This window comes from Poecilia reticulata, chromosome 23 (genome assembly GCF_904066995.2).
Source record: "Poecilia reticulata chromosome 23, P_reticulata-male-v2, whole genome shotgun sequence".
Lineage (NCBI taxonomy): Eukaryota > Metazoa > Chordata > Actinopteri > Cyprinodontiformes > Poeciliidae > Poecilia > Poecilia reticulata.
Genome location: NC_088852.1, coordinates 124,784 through 140,420, shown reverse-complemented (window position 1 = coordinate 140,420; position 15,637 = coordinate 124,784). Strand labels below are relative to the sequence as shown.

Sequence of the window (15,637 nt, the reverse complement as noted above, 5' to 3'; positions counted from 1 at the left end):
ATCTAAATGTTTGGCTAGCAAGCGGAATATTTAGTTCGGAAAAAAATATTGTCTGGAACATAAATTTAAGTCTGGAAAATAAACTTTACTAATCAAATATTTATCTACCAACCTATGTATTTAGTTAGCACGCTAGCTAAATACTTAGCTTGTTAGATAAATATTTGGTCAGCAAACTAAATATTTATTTTGGAAAATAAATAGACACATTTTTAGTTTGGGAACTAAACTTAAAACTTTACAAACTAAATATTTAACTCTAAATTAAATATTTAGTTCTGAACCTAAATATTTAGGTAGCATGCTAGTCTGTTAGCTTAAATATTTGGTTAGCAGGCTAAATATTTAGTTTGGAATATAAATACTTTAGAAGTAATTCTTTAGTTAAACTAAACATTTAGTAATTTATTTCAGACTGGGTAACTTTATAAAGGTAAACTTCCACCTGTAGCTCAGGCTGTTTAACCGGACCCATGTCTCCATTGGTCAGAAATGTCTCAGGTGTTCCGTGTTGGATCATCCTCAGTCCTTCTCCAGGACCTCAGAACCTGACCCGACGGCTGCAGGTCCATCATTCGGTCCCATGAAGTCACACAAAGGAGCAGCGCCAACCAATCAGAAGCTTCCGGAACCAAACAACCTGCCCGTGTTTTTAAGGACGGTGTCTGATCCACCTGGACACGAAGCGGCGGAGTGAAGCTGAAAACACCTGAAGGTTTGACTCAAACGAGCCGCTGCAGGGCCTGGGCTCACCAGCAGGGGGCGGAGGAGTTCCATCACAAACACATGATAAACGGACCGCTGCTTGATGTGAACGATCCGGACCAGCCAGCTGACCCAGCTACGGCAGCCTGCCGGTCCAAGAAGGACGTGAGACGGTAAAGAGATGCGGTTTGGTTCTGACGAGACCCGGTCCACTTTTAATGTTTTAAACTTTCCTGTTACATGTTTTAAAAGGTTCATGAAACAACAGATTGAAGCCGCCTCTGCATGTCTGCACTGCCCCCTACTGGTGAGAACACCTCACTGCTCCCAGTCCAGAACCAGTCCGGAACCTGCTGGGATTTTTCTGACATATTCGAACCACGTTGTTCCTTCTGACCCGGTAAATGTTTGACCCCGTAGGACCAGAACCAGGACCTCTAAAAGGATCTTCCTCCTGATTGGTTCTTTCCTTCAAATAATTTCTTTTAGTTTTAGCCGCTTATTTAAAAAAGTTTTATTAAAGTTACTGTTTGGTTCCGAACCGTTTCAGTTATCAAATACAGTAAATGATACATTTGTATCAGTTGTATCTTTTATTCTGTTTCTGCCGCTCTAGAAACAGAACTAGTGGCTCTGCGCATCACTAACTGCGCATCGTCAACCGAACCGAACCGAACCGAACCGCAGCGGGCCCAGCAGGATGTCCTGCTCACGCCGTTTCTCTGAAATCATTACATTCTAAAGATTTTCTTCAAATTCAAAATCTTTCAAAAACATTTTGTCGTAGATTTTTTTTTATATTATTGAAATTTTTGACATTTAAAAAATGATTTTTGGTTTATTTTCTTAAAATTCTCTCCAAATTTCCGTTTTTCTGAAATGTCAAATAAAAAAACATTTTTCTGATTCACACAAACTTTTATTTTGTTTTTACAGTAAATGTTGATTTTTTGCAGAAAATTCAGATTTAAATGAAGTTTTCAGCTGTTTCCGTCCGATCGGAACCAGAAGGTTCGGCCGAACCGCCGGTCCACCTTAAGCCCCGCAGAAAGCGGAGGGGAGGCTCTTCCGGTCCACGTGCTGCTGTTTTTAGTCACAGAGCTCCGGTTCCGTGAAGGAGTCCAGCGGGTTTTCCAGAATCCAATCTGGGTCGACTTCCAGGAACATCTGGGAAAAATGAGAGAAAACACGAGGAGGAAAAACATCCTGATGGGTTTTCCCTGCAGGTTCCAGAACCGGCGGTGGTTCTGGTGCAGCTCGTCCCGTCTCTGGATCCAGAACTCTCCTCCGGTTCCGGATGAATCCAGTTCATTTATGACTGACATAGTAAATCTAATTTTGAGGATAAAAATAATTTTTTATTGATAATAAACTTTTTTTTAATCTGCTTTTGGATTCCAGGTAAAACGGAACCGGTTCTTTTCCTGGTTCCAGAATCAAAAAGTTCTGACTCTGGTTTCATTATTCAGTCAGTTTATGGGTAAAGTGTTCATCTCTTGGTTCTGGACCGGCCCGGTCCGGGCCAGCAGAACCCGGTCCAGTCTCATCCCAGCACGGCCTCCTCCAGGACCGACGGGTGGAGGTCCGCGGCCTCCAGGCTGCGCAGCAGCCGCCCCAGCGTGGCCCGCCTCCCGCCAGCCCGCCTCCACAGAACCAGGCCCTCCAGAACCGCCGCCCCGGTGTTCAGGCTGTGGTCGGACCGGCACCGGTACACAGTTTCGGCGGACAAGCCCAGGTCCAACAGAACCGGCTCCCACTCGGCACCGAGTCTCTGCGCCAACCGGGACAGCTCCCGGTCCGAAGGAACCCTCTGTAGAACCGAGTCCGGGATCCGGGAGGCGTCGCCATGGTAACGGGCCGTAACCGCAGCGCCGCCTGGGAAACATGGACCCGGTCCAGTTTGTTACAGAACATTTCAGCAACACGGAAGTCAAAGAGCTTTACGTCATAAAGTTAGAAAAAATTAAAAATAAATCAAGTTTTCATGTTAAATTTAATTTTAAAAAACAGATAAAATCAAAACTTTGTTTTGATTTTAGATTATTTAAAAATGTTTATCCTGATATTATTCTCAGTTTCATAAAGTCAATGAAGCCAGGCTCAGGGCAGAATCGGGTCAGGTACAGAACCTGGAGCATTTTAAGTTAGAAACAACAAAAACAGCTTCTCGTTAGTTCATCACATTAACTCCCACCTGAAGCCCCGGTTCCGGCTAAGTTCGGCCCTGAAGCCCCGGTTCCGGCTAAGTTCGGCCCTGGCGGCCCGGTTCCGGCTGAGTTCTGCAGCTCCAGCTGCAGCCGGTCCCGGATCCAGCTGAAGTCCCGCAGAGCCTCCAGGAAGGCGCCGAAGGCCCGCGGGCCGCGGTTCGGCAGGAGGTCCAGCAGCTTCAGGTTCTTCTGCCGGTTGGTCAGCTGACCCTCCACCTGCTCCACCTGGGCCTCCGTCAGAACTCCCTCCTGGTACAGGAACGGAACGATGGTGTCGCTGACTAGCAACTGGTCGGAAAGCTGCACCCGGAACTTCCGGAGCACCGCCCTGTGCTCCGGCTCCATCCGAACCTGCTGAACCGGGTCACTAACCCGAACCGACTGACTGGTTCATTGAGAACCAAAACTAGTCTCGACTTCTACAGCTCCGTCCGGTATATTATGCTCGATTGGAAACACGAAAGCGGAACCAAAGTTTATCTAGATCTCATAGAAAAATGTCTGTTCGTCAAATGAATACCAATGTGATTAAAAAAAAAGTTTGTAATTTATTGTTTGATTATATTTTAATAGAATAGCATGAATTGACTAGATCGGCTTACATTCAATACAGAAACTATTTACATATGAAGCAAAATCAGAAAGTTTCAGACGGACTACTTTCTGCGGAGGGATCATTTTGGTAAATAAAGAAATAAAGTTGAATTTAGAAATGAAAGTTTGGAGGTACAAAATGTGGCCGATCAAAACTACTCAAACTATTCAAATGTGCTAAAAGTTCAGTTAGGGCAAACAAAAGCATAAAGTATTAAATATATTTAATAATGTAAAAAAAGTGTTTATGACTGCGCCACATTTTTAAGATAAAAACAGTATTCCTATTTATTAGCTAATAGTTTATTAAACGGGTGAAGAGAAGCCGATAAAAATAATCAAGCATGTAAAAGTTGAGCTTCCAGCAGGCGGCGCTGCAGCTCCAGATGGGTGAAGATGTGAATAAATAAAACTCTTTACAACCAAACACCACCTCATTCTTCATGACTGATGATTAAAAAGTTTATTTTATATTTGTCTGAAGAAAAAAAAAATCTTAAGCAGACATTTAAATTTAACTGTAAAATCCTGAAAATGTCACCTTGTTTCCACAGGTGGAGACTCACTTTTATCCAGGGTAGGGGGTTAAACAAGACAGGCCAATCAGGAAAGACCAGCATGCTCTTTATTAAAAAACAAACTTCATTTACATTAATATTCAAGATCAAAACATCCCTCTGCTCTTTGGTTTAACTAAACTTTATTGTAAACAACCACTTTCAGTTTTTTTTACTGGATAAATTAACATTTGTCTGAATGACTGTTGGTCCTTTATCAAAGGCTGCTGGGCTTTTAAAATTTCATCTGTTTAATCATTCGATTGTGGGACAAAGATAATATTTAAGAAATATTCCTGAACAGAGTCGATTTAGCTGCGTCACCATGACAACCATCCTGATCCCAACCAAACTGAACCTTTGGACCGGCTCGGATCTCAAATAAGCTCCAGGATGTTTTATGGTTTAATTCCCGGCAGGAACATCCGCGGCGTTCCTCAGGGCTGGATCCCAGCCCCTTCTCTTCTCCAGGCATGACTTGAGCAAATCGCTGAATTTTTAAAAACACAGATCATTTTATCAGGAACTCTGAAACAACTCATCTCCATTCAGTCAATCATTTAGAATGTTTAAATCTGCACACTTTAAAAATTAACAAACCAATAAAAACACACACAGACAGGAAGTCACTCCAACTTCATCTTCCTGCTTTAGTTGAAACTTCTGATGGAAAAAACCTGAACTGTTTAGATCTCAAACATTTTATGATGTTTATCAAACTTTTCATTTATCACTGATTTCTAATAACTTTCTGGAAGCTCAATAATTTACCGGATTCAGGTTTTGATCGATTGTCTTTCCAAACATTTTTCTCTGCTGCCTTCATTAGGAGCTGAAGCTCCATTTTCAGATGAAACTCAAATTAAACAGTTTCTTTAGAGGCCAAATCCACCAGCAGGTCAGAGGTCAAGTAGGAACAGACAACAGCTCAATGGTTGATGTTTTCCTGTAATCTGATTGGCTCACAGCTCCGCAGTACTACAGGTTCAAAGTCTACCGAAGCCTGAAGGGGTCAAAGCAACCTCTCCGACGCTCGTCACCATCGACACGATTGTTTACGTCAATGAGAGCCAAACAGAGTCCCGGCCGGCCGCCGGCCAATCAGAGCGCTCCGTTCCTGCTGTTTACCGGGCCGCTCGGTTCTGGACGGAGTTCACCGAGTTCTGCCTCCCACAAACCCGCTTCCAGGGATCTGGCAGGACCAGCTTCAGGAAAAATACCCACACACTTCCTGCTTCCCTCACTTTAATGTTCTGCTTCAGTTTTTACCAGAACCGGACCAAACAGAACCAAACTGAACCAAACAGAACCAAACAGAACCGTCTCCGTCTCAGAAATCCCCTGAGTTTCAATCAGAAAAGATGAAGGAAATATAAAAAATATTCTCACGAATTTTAATGTCTACAAATGGAAATTTGATGGGAAAAAAAACAAGGAAATTCAAAATTAGATGAACTGGTTGCCATGGTAACACACACATAAAAAATAACCAAAAATAAGTCTGAAAATATTTTTCAATCTGGTTCTGGTTCTGGTGTGATCCTGAGCTGTACTGAAGGAATTCTGGAAAACAGGAACAATTTCCATGTGATCAGAGCTGCAGCCAATCAGCTTCCAGAAACATTTTTACAAGAAATCAAGTTGTGAGCAGAACCAAAGCAGCTGTTTGGTTCTGCTGAGACCCGGTTTGCTGAGCCGTGGTTCTGTAGGAGCCAGAGACGATACTACTGGGCTCCACCAGAACCGGGCCTGGTACCGATCAGGAACGATTCTCCAGAACATCAGAGGAACAGCAATAAATATTCTCAACAACCTGAGCAGGCGGTTCTGCTGCTCTGACCCGTCTCCGACCCGTTTCTCTTTGGGTTTCAGTTGAAACAACCGATCCTTCCGTCAGTCTTCCTGACGTCAGGAATCTGGAAACCTGTTCAGGAATCTCCAGAACAATCAGAGGAATTCTGCTTCCCGTTACCATGGAGATGGGAGAGGAAGCCGGACCAGTTCCCGGCTCCGTGCCGAGACACACGGCAGATCCGGACGCCATTGGACTCAGATGGGACGACCTCTGGACGACCTCTAGACGTTGTAGGCGTAGTCTGTCAGGTAGTCCTTCAGCCGGTTGGGGATGGGCAGGTCCTGGACCCGCCGGGCCGACCGGTTGATGCCGATCCGACACAGGTGCTGTAGAGACGGGACGGCGGCGTACACGGGCCTGGTGAGGAGCAGTTGCACGGTGCCGTTGGGGCCCGGTGGCGCCGGCGTGGCCCGGCCGCCGGTCCGGGACAGCTGGACGTAGTGCTCCACCAGGTGGACCACGCTGTCAAACTGCTTCAGCTTGGGCTTCACCAGAACCACCGAGTCCAGTTTGAACTTCCCGTGCCGGAACTCGATGCGCAGGTTGGTAGGGCCGGCGGACGTCATGGCGGAGATGGTGAACAGGAAGTCCCTCTGGGAGCTGTCCCGCAGCAGGAAGCTGCCCTCCAACGAGTCCTGCAGGATCTCTTTGGCCTCGTTGGCCGTCAGGCCGCCCCAGTACCAACCTGGCCCAATCAGAACCAGCAGAACATTTAGCACCTCCAATTCATTAAAACCACAACACGGACGGTCAGCGGCTTCAGAACCACCCGGACCGGTACCAACACTCAGTCTGGGTCAGCAGCACCACCACAGAACCTTTATGGATCCAAACAGGGCCAGAACCAGCAGTATTTACACTGAAATCACCAACAAGATGAATGAGTCCAGTTACAGCCACTTCCAACTATAAAAATCATTTTTTATATTTTCTTCTTCTCTGGTGGACATTTTCCAAAATGGCCGCCACAGTTTTAATGTACAATACATGTTTGCACTAAAATCAGCTGTAGTTATTAGCTTCAGCTAAACAAAAAGTTAAATACGCTAATTACCAATTTGCTAAACAAGAAGCTTAGCAATGCAATGCTAAATGGCTAAACACATGAAAAACTAGCAGAAGCAACACTAAGAAACTAAATAAAAACAGGAGAAGTGACCACTAAACCACTATGCACTAAAGAATTAGCAAGTGCTAATGGTAAGCATACTAATATTTAGCAGAAGCTAATTCTAAACCACTAAACACATGAAAAATGTAGCAAAAGCTAACACTAAACTGCAAAAACATAAAACAATTAGCAGATGCTAATGCTAAACCACATGCACAACATCTGGAGTTTATTCTGCGTTTTCAACATTCCCAACCGGAGCAGGAAGTTCTTCCTCCCACCTGTCTTCCTGAGCTCCTTCATGGCCGAGGCGACGCGGCTCTCGTCCGACTCCTCGGTCCCGGCGCCGTCGTCGGCTCCTCTGGCGTCCTCAATGGCTTCCTGGGATTCAGAGGACTGGCAGGTCATCGGGCAGATCCAACCTTCAGCCTGCAGCTCGGAAAACCACCAAAAAACCTGGACAGGTTGGTGGGATGTGAGCGGCTGCAGAAGGAGACAAACAGGTGGTTTTGGTGCCATCAGGTCTCTGGGAACCCTCAGATTAAAAATGTCTTTTCTCTGGTCTGCAGCTGGGACATCTGAACAGAACCAGAACTTTGATCCGTTGATCACATTCAGACATTTTCCTGATCAATTCTGTTTAATGTTTCATCTGAATGGCTAACCGGAGATCCGAACTCCCCTGTCAAACTAGAGGAGTTGGACAGGTCAGCCATAGCCCCGCCCACATTTAATTAAATATTAATTTCCTGCTATTTAAATAATGAATAAATTATGTATTCGTTTAATTTTGGCCCTTTGTTACCCACTGAGCTACCGAGGGATTAATCATCTTCAAATCAGAAGGTTGTGGGTTTAATTCCTGCTTCTTCCATTTCCTGTCGAGGTGACCATCAGTATCATCGGGTCAGTTTGGTACCATCGGTTCTGGCTGGTCAGTGTTGTCACAGTGACAGCCTGGGTCAGTTGGGTTAGTTATTAGTTGCTGGTCTGCAGGTTCTGCATCAGCTGCTGCATTAATAATTAATAACTATATTTAAACAGATTAATGTTTGCTAATTTCCAGATTAGCTGCTGGGAATCCTGCACAACAACAAACTCCAGATTCCCTGAAGTTCCGATTCCAGTTGTGGAATCCGATCTTTTTGGAAAACTGATCCTGGATCAGCTGGGAAAAATCTGGATTCACCAACTGAAAGACGGAGGAACCAAGAAACATCTGGAAAAGCTCTGGTTCTGGAGCCTCATTCCAGAACCAAATGATCCCAAATGTTTAGATCCTGGTTCTGATCCAGTCCTGGACCAGATCACAACACAGTTAGTTTGGTGAATCTGCAGGACGATAGATGTGGAACAGAACAGAGGAATAATATCCCTTATTAGCATTATTAGACTTTGGATCTAATAATCTGGATCCCAGGAATCTGCAGGACGGATCTGTTTGCTCCGTTTCTAGAAAGTCTCTGTTATCCGACATTCCTGCAGCCTGACGCAGCTCACCTGTGAGGAAAACACCTGAGTGAGGCGGCATCACTTCCTGCAGCAGAGATCCTGACTCAGGATCCCGACTCTGGGATTCCAGTGGATTCCTTGTGTTCCAGAGGAGTTTTTCCAACAAACACCAAAAGGAAGTCTTGTTCTTTTAGCTTTGCATTCAGACTTTTCATGTTTGGGTTTTTTATCCATAAGAAGCTGCAGCAGATGAATACATGAATTTGGTCAGAGATTCTCCGGTTTTGCTCATATGAACCCTGAGAGGAAATCAGATCAGCAGATTCTAACATCATTTCCGTAGCGGAGCTTCAATCGGACCCAGAGCTTCTCAGCTCCGGTCCCGCTCTGCATGTTTCAGACGAGCCTCTGTTCCAGAACAGCTGATCCAAATGACTGCATGACCTGGTCTGAGGCCATCAGCACAGCAGGCTGTTGGTCACCAGAGTCAGTCCAGGTGTGGCAGAAGGGAAACACCTGAAACATGCAGGGCAGGAGGCCTGAGGACCGGAACAGAACCAAACAGAACCGTTCAGGCCTCAGCCACGGTCTTCCTGCTCTGCCTCAGGAGAAAAGAGCCAACAGGGATCAACCCAAACTCTCCTAGTGACCTTTGACCTGAAATAAACAGGTCAAAGGTCAGCTCCTCAGACAGGAGGAAGATCTGGATCCTTCTAGAAAAGCTTCTCAAGAAAGATTTCCTAAAAACAGGAAAACATGACAGTTTCCTTCAGGAAGGGTAGTAAAGGCTTCAGAGTTAACCCAGAAAACCCAGTTAGTGTTAACCTGGTAACCAGTTAGTATTAACCAGTTAGTGTTAACCAGTCAGTGTTAACCTGGTAACTAGTTAGTGTTAACCTGGTAACCAGTTAGTGTTAACCTGGTAACTAGTTAGTGTTAACCTGGTAACCAGTTAGTGTTAACCAGTTAGTGTTAACCAGTTAGTGTTAACCAGTTAGTGTTGACCTGCAGCTGTAAGGTGAGACTCGTTCCCTTTGTTTCGTGTGGAAAACCAGAAGCTGCTTGGAGTTTTTCTTTGTTCTGACTGGGAAAACAAACTGGAAAGGAAAACTGGTTCCCACTGGAAACCAGGTGATTCTCCTGCCTGCAGATTAAAACTCTGATTAAAACGCAGAGGAGAAAAAAACAGAAATATATGAATAAAGGAAGTAAATCTTCCTTAAAGTTGCCCAGAACTGCAGCAGCTTTCAACCCGCAGGAAGGGAAACATCAGAGTAACGTTCCTCCTGGCAGCGGTTCGGTTTTATTCTGGTTCGGTTTTAAACAGCAGAATCTAAGAATGGACCGAACCCGAACAGGAACATCTGCTGTCGGTGCTGGTTCCGCCCAGAAGCCTCGGACCGTCGACTTGCATTTAAATGAGAGGAAATTTAAACGGAGTTCTGCAGGACGGTCTTGTTCTACCTGAGTGGTTCTGCTCACCTGGAGAACCGCCCTCCTGTTACCAACTGGTGCCCAAACTGGACCCACCTGCCGGAGAGGTTCCGATCAAGCCGCCCGCTAACAGCTCCGGGTCCTCCGCCGCCAACCCGCCGTCATGCCAGCGGAACCGGGTCCACACCTGCAGACTGGGTCCAGACGCTTCCGAACCTGCTCCGGCTCTAGAACCACTAATGGCAGCTGCAGCCGACCCACGAGGGGCTGTAGGTGGATCAGAACCGGTAGTCCGTCACGCAGCTCCCAGCTGGCCGAACCCAGTGTCCGTGGTCCTGGTTCCGAGTGGAGCGGCGCGGCAGTCGGAGCTCCATAAACAACAACACCGCAGGTTTCCAGGAACTTTCCAGGAACACGGTCACGTGACGCCCACACGCGCACATTTAAGGTGGACCGCTTAGTTCGGGCCTTCCGTCTCTGTAAGGATCGGACCGGGGTTCTGACCCGGACCGGTCCGCAGGGCCCCCTGACGGACACTGTCCTCAAGATGAAGAGATGTCTTCAGTGAAAGAACCGGAACCGAACCGGGCCTCACAAAAACAGGAAAATCACACACACACACACACACACACACACACACACACACACACACACACACACACACACACACACACACACATTCACCTGTTTTTCTGTCTGTGGGGACCTGAACGGATATGGTTATCTGCTGGGTCCCTTAAGGCTGCGAGGACATTTCTAATGTCCCCAACATTATTGACTTCGTCCAAATACCAGTGAAGTGATTCCAGGAAGAATTCCCGTTGTCCTTCTCATTCTTCCTTTTTTCTTTTTATCAGTGAATGAAGTGAAGCTGGAAAAGATCTTCCAACTGAATCGTTCAGCAAGTCTCTGATTCTCTCCAAGCAGAAACTGAACAATTCTTTTTGAATCATCTGGGTCGGTTGGTCCTTAAATAGTCTGCAGACAGTTCGCCGTGTCTCTGCTGCCCCTTGCTGGTCGGAACCAACTACGACATGACTGGAGTTGATCTCAGCTGGAGTTTGTTTGATTACACAAGAACTACTCTGGTTCCATTCGAATGTGAATGCCAAGCGGACCGGAGACCACTCCACAAGCAGGAAGTGAATGACGGCACAGGGCATTCTGGGTAATACTACCAAATCAGACAAGCTAGCAGGAAAAATGGCATTTTCCCAGCTGTAGGTTTTCTTCAGAGGTATCTGTTCTTCTCCTGCCAATGTAGGGAGACGTTTGGTGATTCCTGAAGGAGAAACAGCGAGGAGCAGAAAGAGCGGAGCAGCACTGACATGGAGGTTGCAAAGGAAGTTTATTATGCCTGCACAATGTCACCATGACGTAGGTTTCACTCATACAAAACTACAAAATGTCACTCCAGTACTGTGTTAAAACTCAAAGGGAACCGGGTGACGGGTCAGAACCGGGTGACGGGTCAGACCCGGCTCCTTTCACCAGTAAGACCATTTCAAAGAGAATAAATAAAAAGTCACAGCACAGTTTGATGCATCAGAAGAACCCAAACATCCGGAAGTCTCCAGACGGATCCAGAAGAAACAAGCGTCTGCTGTTGAAAGCTGCAGAGCCGGTTCCTCTTCCAGTTCCAACCTTAGAGCCAAGACCTTCCAGATCAAACTGCTGCATGAACGTTACGTTTTAAACTGGAGCAACCTGGACAGAGCTGGACCTGCTTCCAGGCTGAATCCTGACTTTTGCAGAGTATAAAATCAAACAAGAGTAAACTCTCAGCTTCGTTTGGAGGAACCAGGTGGGTTCCTGAAGGATGTTTCTTGGAGAAGCAGGTCTGAGCTTTGGTTGGCTGCATTTTCATCAGACACATCAGGTCCATCTCTGCCGGGCCGGCGCCCGGCAGAGATGGACCTTATAATGAAGAGTCCTGCTGCAGTCAGCAAAGACGAGACGTTTCACATCCTGGATCGTCATCCTGGAGCAGCTGAAGCAGTTCAGGTTGAGTTCTCCAGAGGAGCAACAGTCAGGATACAAGGCACCACATTGCGTCACATTGCATATGGCAAGCTGATATAAAAGGTTAACATTTGCTGCAGGAGGACAAACATGAGAAAATCCAGGAAGTGCAAAGTTTTCAGTGCCTGGTGGAGGATGAGATGTAGCAGAGTCTCTAAGGGACGATGACATGGAAAGGACTTCCTGGGATGTTCTCATCCCCCCACTTGACGATGAGGATGTAGCTGCCCTGCTCCTTCACCGTGTACGTCACGTTGTACATCCTGTTGCCCATGTGCTTGACGTAGACCTCCTCGCAGGGCGTCTTCGGACCGTGAACCCCAACCATCAGCATGTTGGTACCTGCAGAACAAAACGCCATCAGAGACGTCCAGCAGCGTCAGGAAACCGTCTGCTTCGCCTCGGTTCTCACCTGCTTTGCTGCAATCCACTGTGAATGTGTTCTTCTGACCGATGAAGGCTTTGGAGAGGCCAGCGCCGCGAGAGACAACTTTACTGGCGTCTGAAGAGAACTTGGGAAAGGAAGCGAAGGCCCCGCCCATCGCTGACGTCTTGGTGACGGTTTCTACGAGAACAGACGACGTCTCATGGAGGTTGTGACCTCCGGACAGACGAGGTCCTGCAGGAAAAGGAGAACATTTTACTCTAAGGGAGAAGAGAGATCTCCTACTGCAGAGGAACTGAATCAGATCTGATGGTTGGAAAAACCTCCAGACTAGAAGGAAACCTCGTTATGGTGGGACCCATCAGAAGATCCATAAGGAGCCAGGGCAGTCAGGCATGTTGCAGAACATTTCTATCTGTGGTGCAACCGTCTTTCCAGGTGGAAGAGGTTCTGGAGGCAATGGTTCCCAAAGTCCTGATCTATCTTCCTCTGATGAGGCCGATGATGTCAAAGGTCGGCTAGTGGACCAACTGATCCGACACTAATCTGACAACCCGGCTCATCTGATCCCAGTTCAGCTGTTGCAGCACAGCAGGAAGCTTCTGAGCAAAGAACATCTGGTACGTTTAAGCATCAAGAGTTCTTCTAGATCTGGTTCTAGAGAACTGAATATTCAGTTGGTTCTAATCTAGCTAAATACTTAATTTACAAACGTAAACCCTCAGAGTCTCTGAGACTCGTCCCAGCTAAATGTTTAGCTGATCTTCAAACTCACTTGCCGATAAGCAGAAGTGATTTTATTTTTATCAAAATAAAAACTGGATCTTGGTGAGCGACTGATGTATCACCGTTTTAACGTCACTGTGAACGTCTGCTTTAAAACGGCTCATCCTTTGTTTGCAGATTAAATGTTCAAGAAACAAGAAAAAATTAACGATAAAGAGAAGACAAGAATCGATTCAAAGGCTAGAGTTTATAAAGAGGTTCAGGAGACCCAGCTTTTATTTTGGTGGTCCGGTTATCGGCAGGTGAATTTGCGTTTTAGCCAAAGGTTTGGAACCATTGATATTCTGAAAAGCTCTACTTCAGTGCTGGAGCCAGTCTGCTGGTTTCCTGATCAGGAGTCGGGATTATTCCAGCTCAGTAAAGCCCAGCAGTTGATCTCCAGTCCATCCAATGGATCTTTCTGGTCTGGATGAATCTTAAACATTTGGTGACACACTGGTTGTTTCTTTCAGCTTCTTCAGATGCCGTTTCCTGGTGGGAATACTGCAGCAATAATGTATAAATCAGATCGTGTTTTTTTAAGTTTGAAGTGAAGCTGCTTCAAGGAACTGTGCTATCTTTAGCAGGGAAACATCGGGCTTCCAGAGAACAGGAGCACAAAGGCAGCTTTGTTCAGGGAAGTCAGGGAACATCAGGGAGTCACGCTCTAACTGGGTTTTCCCCAAAGGGAAACTCCAGAAACCTTCAGATCACCACAAACTGACCTGAGAGGACCGCTGACCCACCTGACACTTTGGCTTTGAACGGGCTGCCCACAATGTGCTGGGGTCCCCCATACTTGATGGAGATCAGGTAGCTCCCTGGAGCCATGGGGGTGTAGGACACTTTGTAGCCCTCGGGTCCCTCCTGACAGTCCATCTTCACCTTCGAAGGTCCATCGATGGTCACAGAGAGCGCTCCAGCACCAGCATTGCAGGTGTTCACCATGAACTCTGATGCTACACCTGGACAAACACAGTTTGAAAGTCTGCTGATGTTTACAGACATGAGTATAATCATACGGTGTGTACCTGTGGTTCCTCCTTCCAGTCCTGGACCAAAGGCAGACACGAGGCCTGGATCCCCAACCTGTCCCGGTTCTCCCACTCGGATCTTGAAGGGACTGCCGGGAACGTGGCTGCCATTGAAGCGAACGTCTATGGAGTGAACACCGTTCTCCTTGGGGATGAACCTGATGGCGTGCTGATCTGCTGAACACAGAAACGGAACCTTAACAGAACAGTTCTGTGGTTCTGGAGCCGTCTCAGGGCCACAAATACATGTTCAGCTCAGGAAGACGTTGTGAAATGTGAGGAGCTCAGACGTAAACCCTGTGGTACTCCAGTCTGTACTGGTTAATAGTCACTTCTAAAATAATCTAGAAGAAAAACAACCATCTCATTAAGGCTGCAGTAAAACTAGTCCAGTTCAGGCCGCTTCAATCCAACTCCAGTATGTCTGTCTAGTCAAAGTCCGGTTTGGTTGGTGAGGTGTGAACATTAATTGACCTCTGACCTCTGGTCCTCCAAACCTTGGTCTGGGTTCAGTTGAACGCCAAAAGGAACAGAAACTGCTCCAAATGGAGGAAGTGGACTACAGCGCAGGGCATTCTGGGTAAAAACAGCCAAAGCTAACATGCTAGCCTAGCGCTAGCAGCAGAAATGGCTCCTGGTCTTTAGCCAAAGACTAAAGAGAAATCCTCCAACCGCTAAAATCTGATGCCTCTATTTTAGTTTCCATCTGGTGAAGAAGGAAGTTGCTCTCAGTGTCTTTAGAGGTTTTTGTGTCGTTTCCTTCAGTGGTTCTTGCTGCAGCGCCCCCACAGGCCAGGAGGGGAACAGGTTGGTTTGACTCAGAACCACAGCAGCTGGAAATGGAACAAATGTTGATGTTTTGGTTCCAATCAAACCAGGTCTACAGGATTATGAGGGAGGAAACTGCCTGTAATTAGATGTTTTTTGGAGATGATTTCTTTACCTTCTTCCAGTCCTAAACTGACCCCATATGATGTTGAATTTGCTGCACTGACAGCATCGTCCCCCCTGCTCCTATGACTCTCACCGCTATCCAATTCGGTGATGTAGCATTCCTCTGTGGCCCCTGATGGAGTGTGGATCTTAGCATCTATGAGGCCTCTGGCTCCATTCAGCTGCACGGCGAAGGAGGCCTCCTGACCCACCTTCAGCCCCATCTCCTGGGCGAACAGAGGAGCAATGTGTCGGTACAGAGAACATGTTTCTCCTCCATCTGGTTAGAAGATGTTCTCACCTGCAGGCTGGTAATGGTGAGGTGGCGGGCGTCATCAGACAGGCTTGCTACGGGGACGAGAAACGGAGAATCCGGGATGTGTTCGTCATTGAACTTGATGGAAACCTCATAATCACCTGCAGATTCCAAACAGAAGGATCCTTAGTGTCTGGTGGTGATCCTGAGGGATCTACTCTCTCTAGATGTTCCTACTATCCAGCATGTTCTAATCTCCCTAAGGCGACACCCATCAGGCTGACATGCTGCAGAATCAACCTGAAGTTCATAAATCGGACCTGAGGT

General features: G+C 46.6%; 3 protein-coding genes and 1 long non-coding RNA gene across 25 annotated transcripts in view; 1 reads left to right on the top strand and 3 right to left on the bottom strand.

Moving 5' to 3' along the window:
* Positions 1-2,161: 2,161 nt before the first annotated feature.
* cradd (CARD and death domain containing adaptor protein) lies at positions 2,162-3,366 on the bottom strand. Of its 2 annotated transcripts, XM_081604271.1 has the most exons (3): positions 2,980-3,366; positions 2,900-2,949; positions 2,162-2,580 (listed from the first exon to the last, which is right to left on the bottom strand). In XM_081604271.1, exons 1-3 carry the CDS (start codon positions 3,255-3,257, stop codon positions 2,249-2,251), a joined length of 660 nt encoding a protein of 219 aa, XP_081460397.1. In that variant the 5' UTR covers positions 3,258-3,366; the 3' UTR covers positions 2,162-2,248. The 2 variants fall into 2 exon arrangements, with proteins under 2 accessions (XP_081460397.1, XP_008399935.1); XM_008401713.3 differs by having other exon boundaries at positions 2,900-3,364.
* A 743-nt stretch (positions 3,367-4,109) lies between these two features.
* socs2 (suppressor of cytokine signaling 2) lies at positions 4,110-10,315 on the bottom strand. Of its 3 annotated transcripts, none has more exons than XM_081604274.1 (3): positions 9,964-10,315; positions 7,311-7,512; positions 4,110-6,603 (listed from the first exon to the last, which is right to left on the bottom strand). In XM_081604274.1, the coding sequence occupies exons 2-3, from the start codon at positions 7,435-7,437 to the stop codon at positions 6,140-6,142; spliced, it is 591 nt and encodes a 196-aa protein (XP_081460400.1). In that variant the 5' UTR covers positions 7,438-7,512; positions 9,964-10,315; the 3' UTR covers positions 4,110-6,139. The 3 variants fall into 3 exon arrangements, with proteins under 3 accessions (XP_081460400.1, XP_008399932.1, XP_081460401.1); XM_008401710.3 differs by having other exon boundaries at positions 10,012-10,312; XM_081604275.1 differs by lacking the exon at positions 9,964-10,315 and adding an exon at positions 8,530-9,281.
* Positions 10,316-10,655: 340 nt separating this feature from the next.
* On the top strand, positions 10,656-15,460 carry LOC145550232 (uncharacterized). Its single transcript, XR_014086145.1, has 2 exons — positions 10,656-11,083; positions 11,180-15,460. It is a non-coding gene; the product is annotated as an uncharacterized LOC145550232 (long non-coding RNA).
* flncb (filamin C, gamma b (actin binding protein 280)) overlaps positions 11,247-15,637 on the bottom strand; it is a 41,500-nt gene continuing 37,109 nt past the window's right edge. For 9 of the 19 annotated variants that reach the window (XM_081604256.1, XM_081604245.1, XM_081604248.1 and 6 more), the window contains 6 exons: positions 15,356-15,471; positions 15,149-15,281; positions 14,119-14,298; positions 13,834-14,052; positions 12,350-12,556; positions 11,247-12,279 (listed from right to left, as the gene is read on the bottom strand). In XM_081604256.1, the coding sequence (XP_081460382.1) occupies positions 12,092-12,279; positions 12,350-12,556; positions 13,834-14,052; positions 14,119-14,298; positions 15,149-15,281; positions 15,356-15,471 (1,043 nt within the window). In that variant the 3' untranslated portion in view covers positions 11,247-12,091. The remainder of the gene's footprint in view (positions 12,280-12,349; positions 12,557-13,833; positions 14,053-14,118; positions 14,299-15,148; positions 15,282-15,355; positions 15,472-15,637) is intronic. The other 10 variants (XM_081604257.1, XM_081604246.1, XM_008401703.3 and 7 more) reach the window with 2 other exon arrangements.

What these genes read in the sequence shown, in the direction of transcription:
- cradd (XM_008401713.3), bottom strand. Translation starts at nt 3,257, where the DNA reads ATGGAGCCGGAGCACAGGGCGGTGCTCCGGAAGTTCCGGGTGCAGCTT. An exon ending in AGCCGGAACCGGGGCTTCAG is followed by an intron (nt 2,581 to 2,899) that starts GTGGGAGTTAAT and finishes CATGTTTCCCAG; the next exon opens with GCGGCGCTGCGGTTACGGCC.
- socs2 (XM_081604274.1), bottom strand. Translation starts at nt 7,437, where the DNA reads ATGACCTGCCAGTCCTCTGAATCCCAGGAAGCCATTGAGGACGCCAGA. An exon ending in GAAGGAGCTCAGGAAGACAG is followed by an intron (nt 6,604 to 7,310) that starts GTGGGAGGAAGA and finishes TGATTGGGCCAG; the next exon opens with GTTGGTACTGGGGCGGCCTG.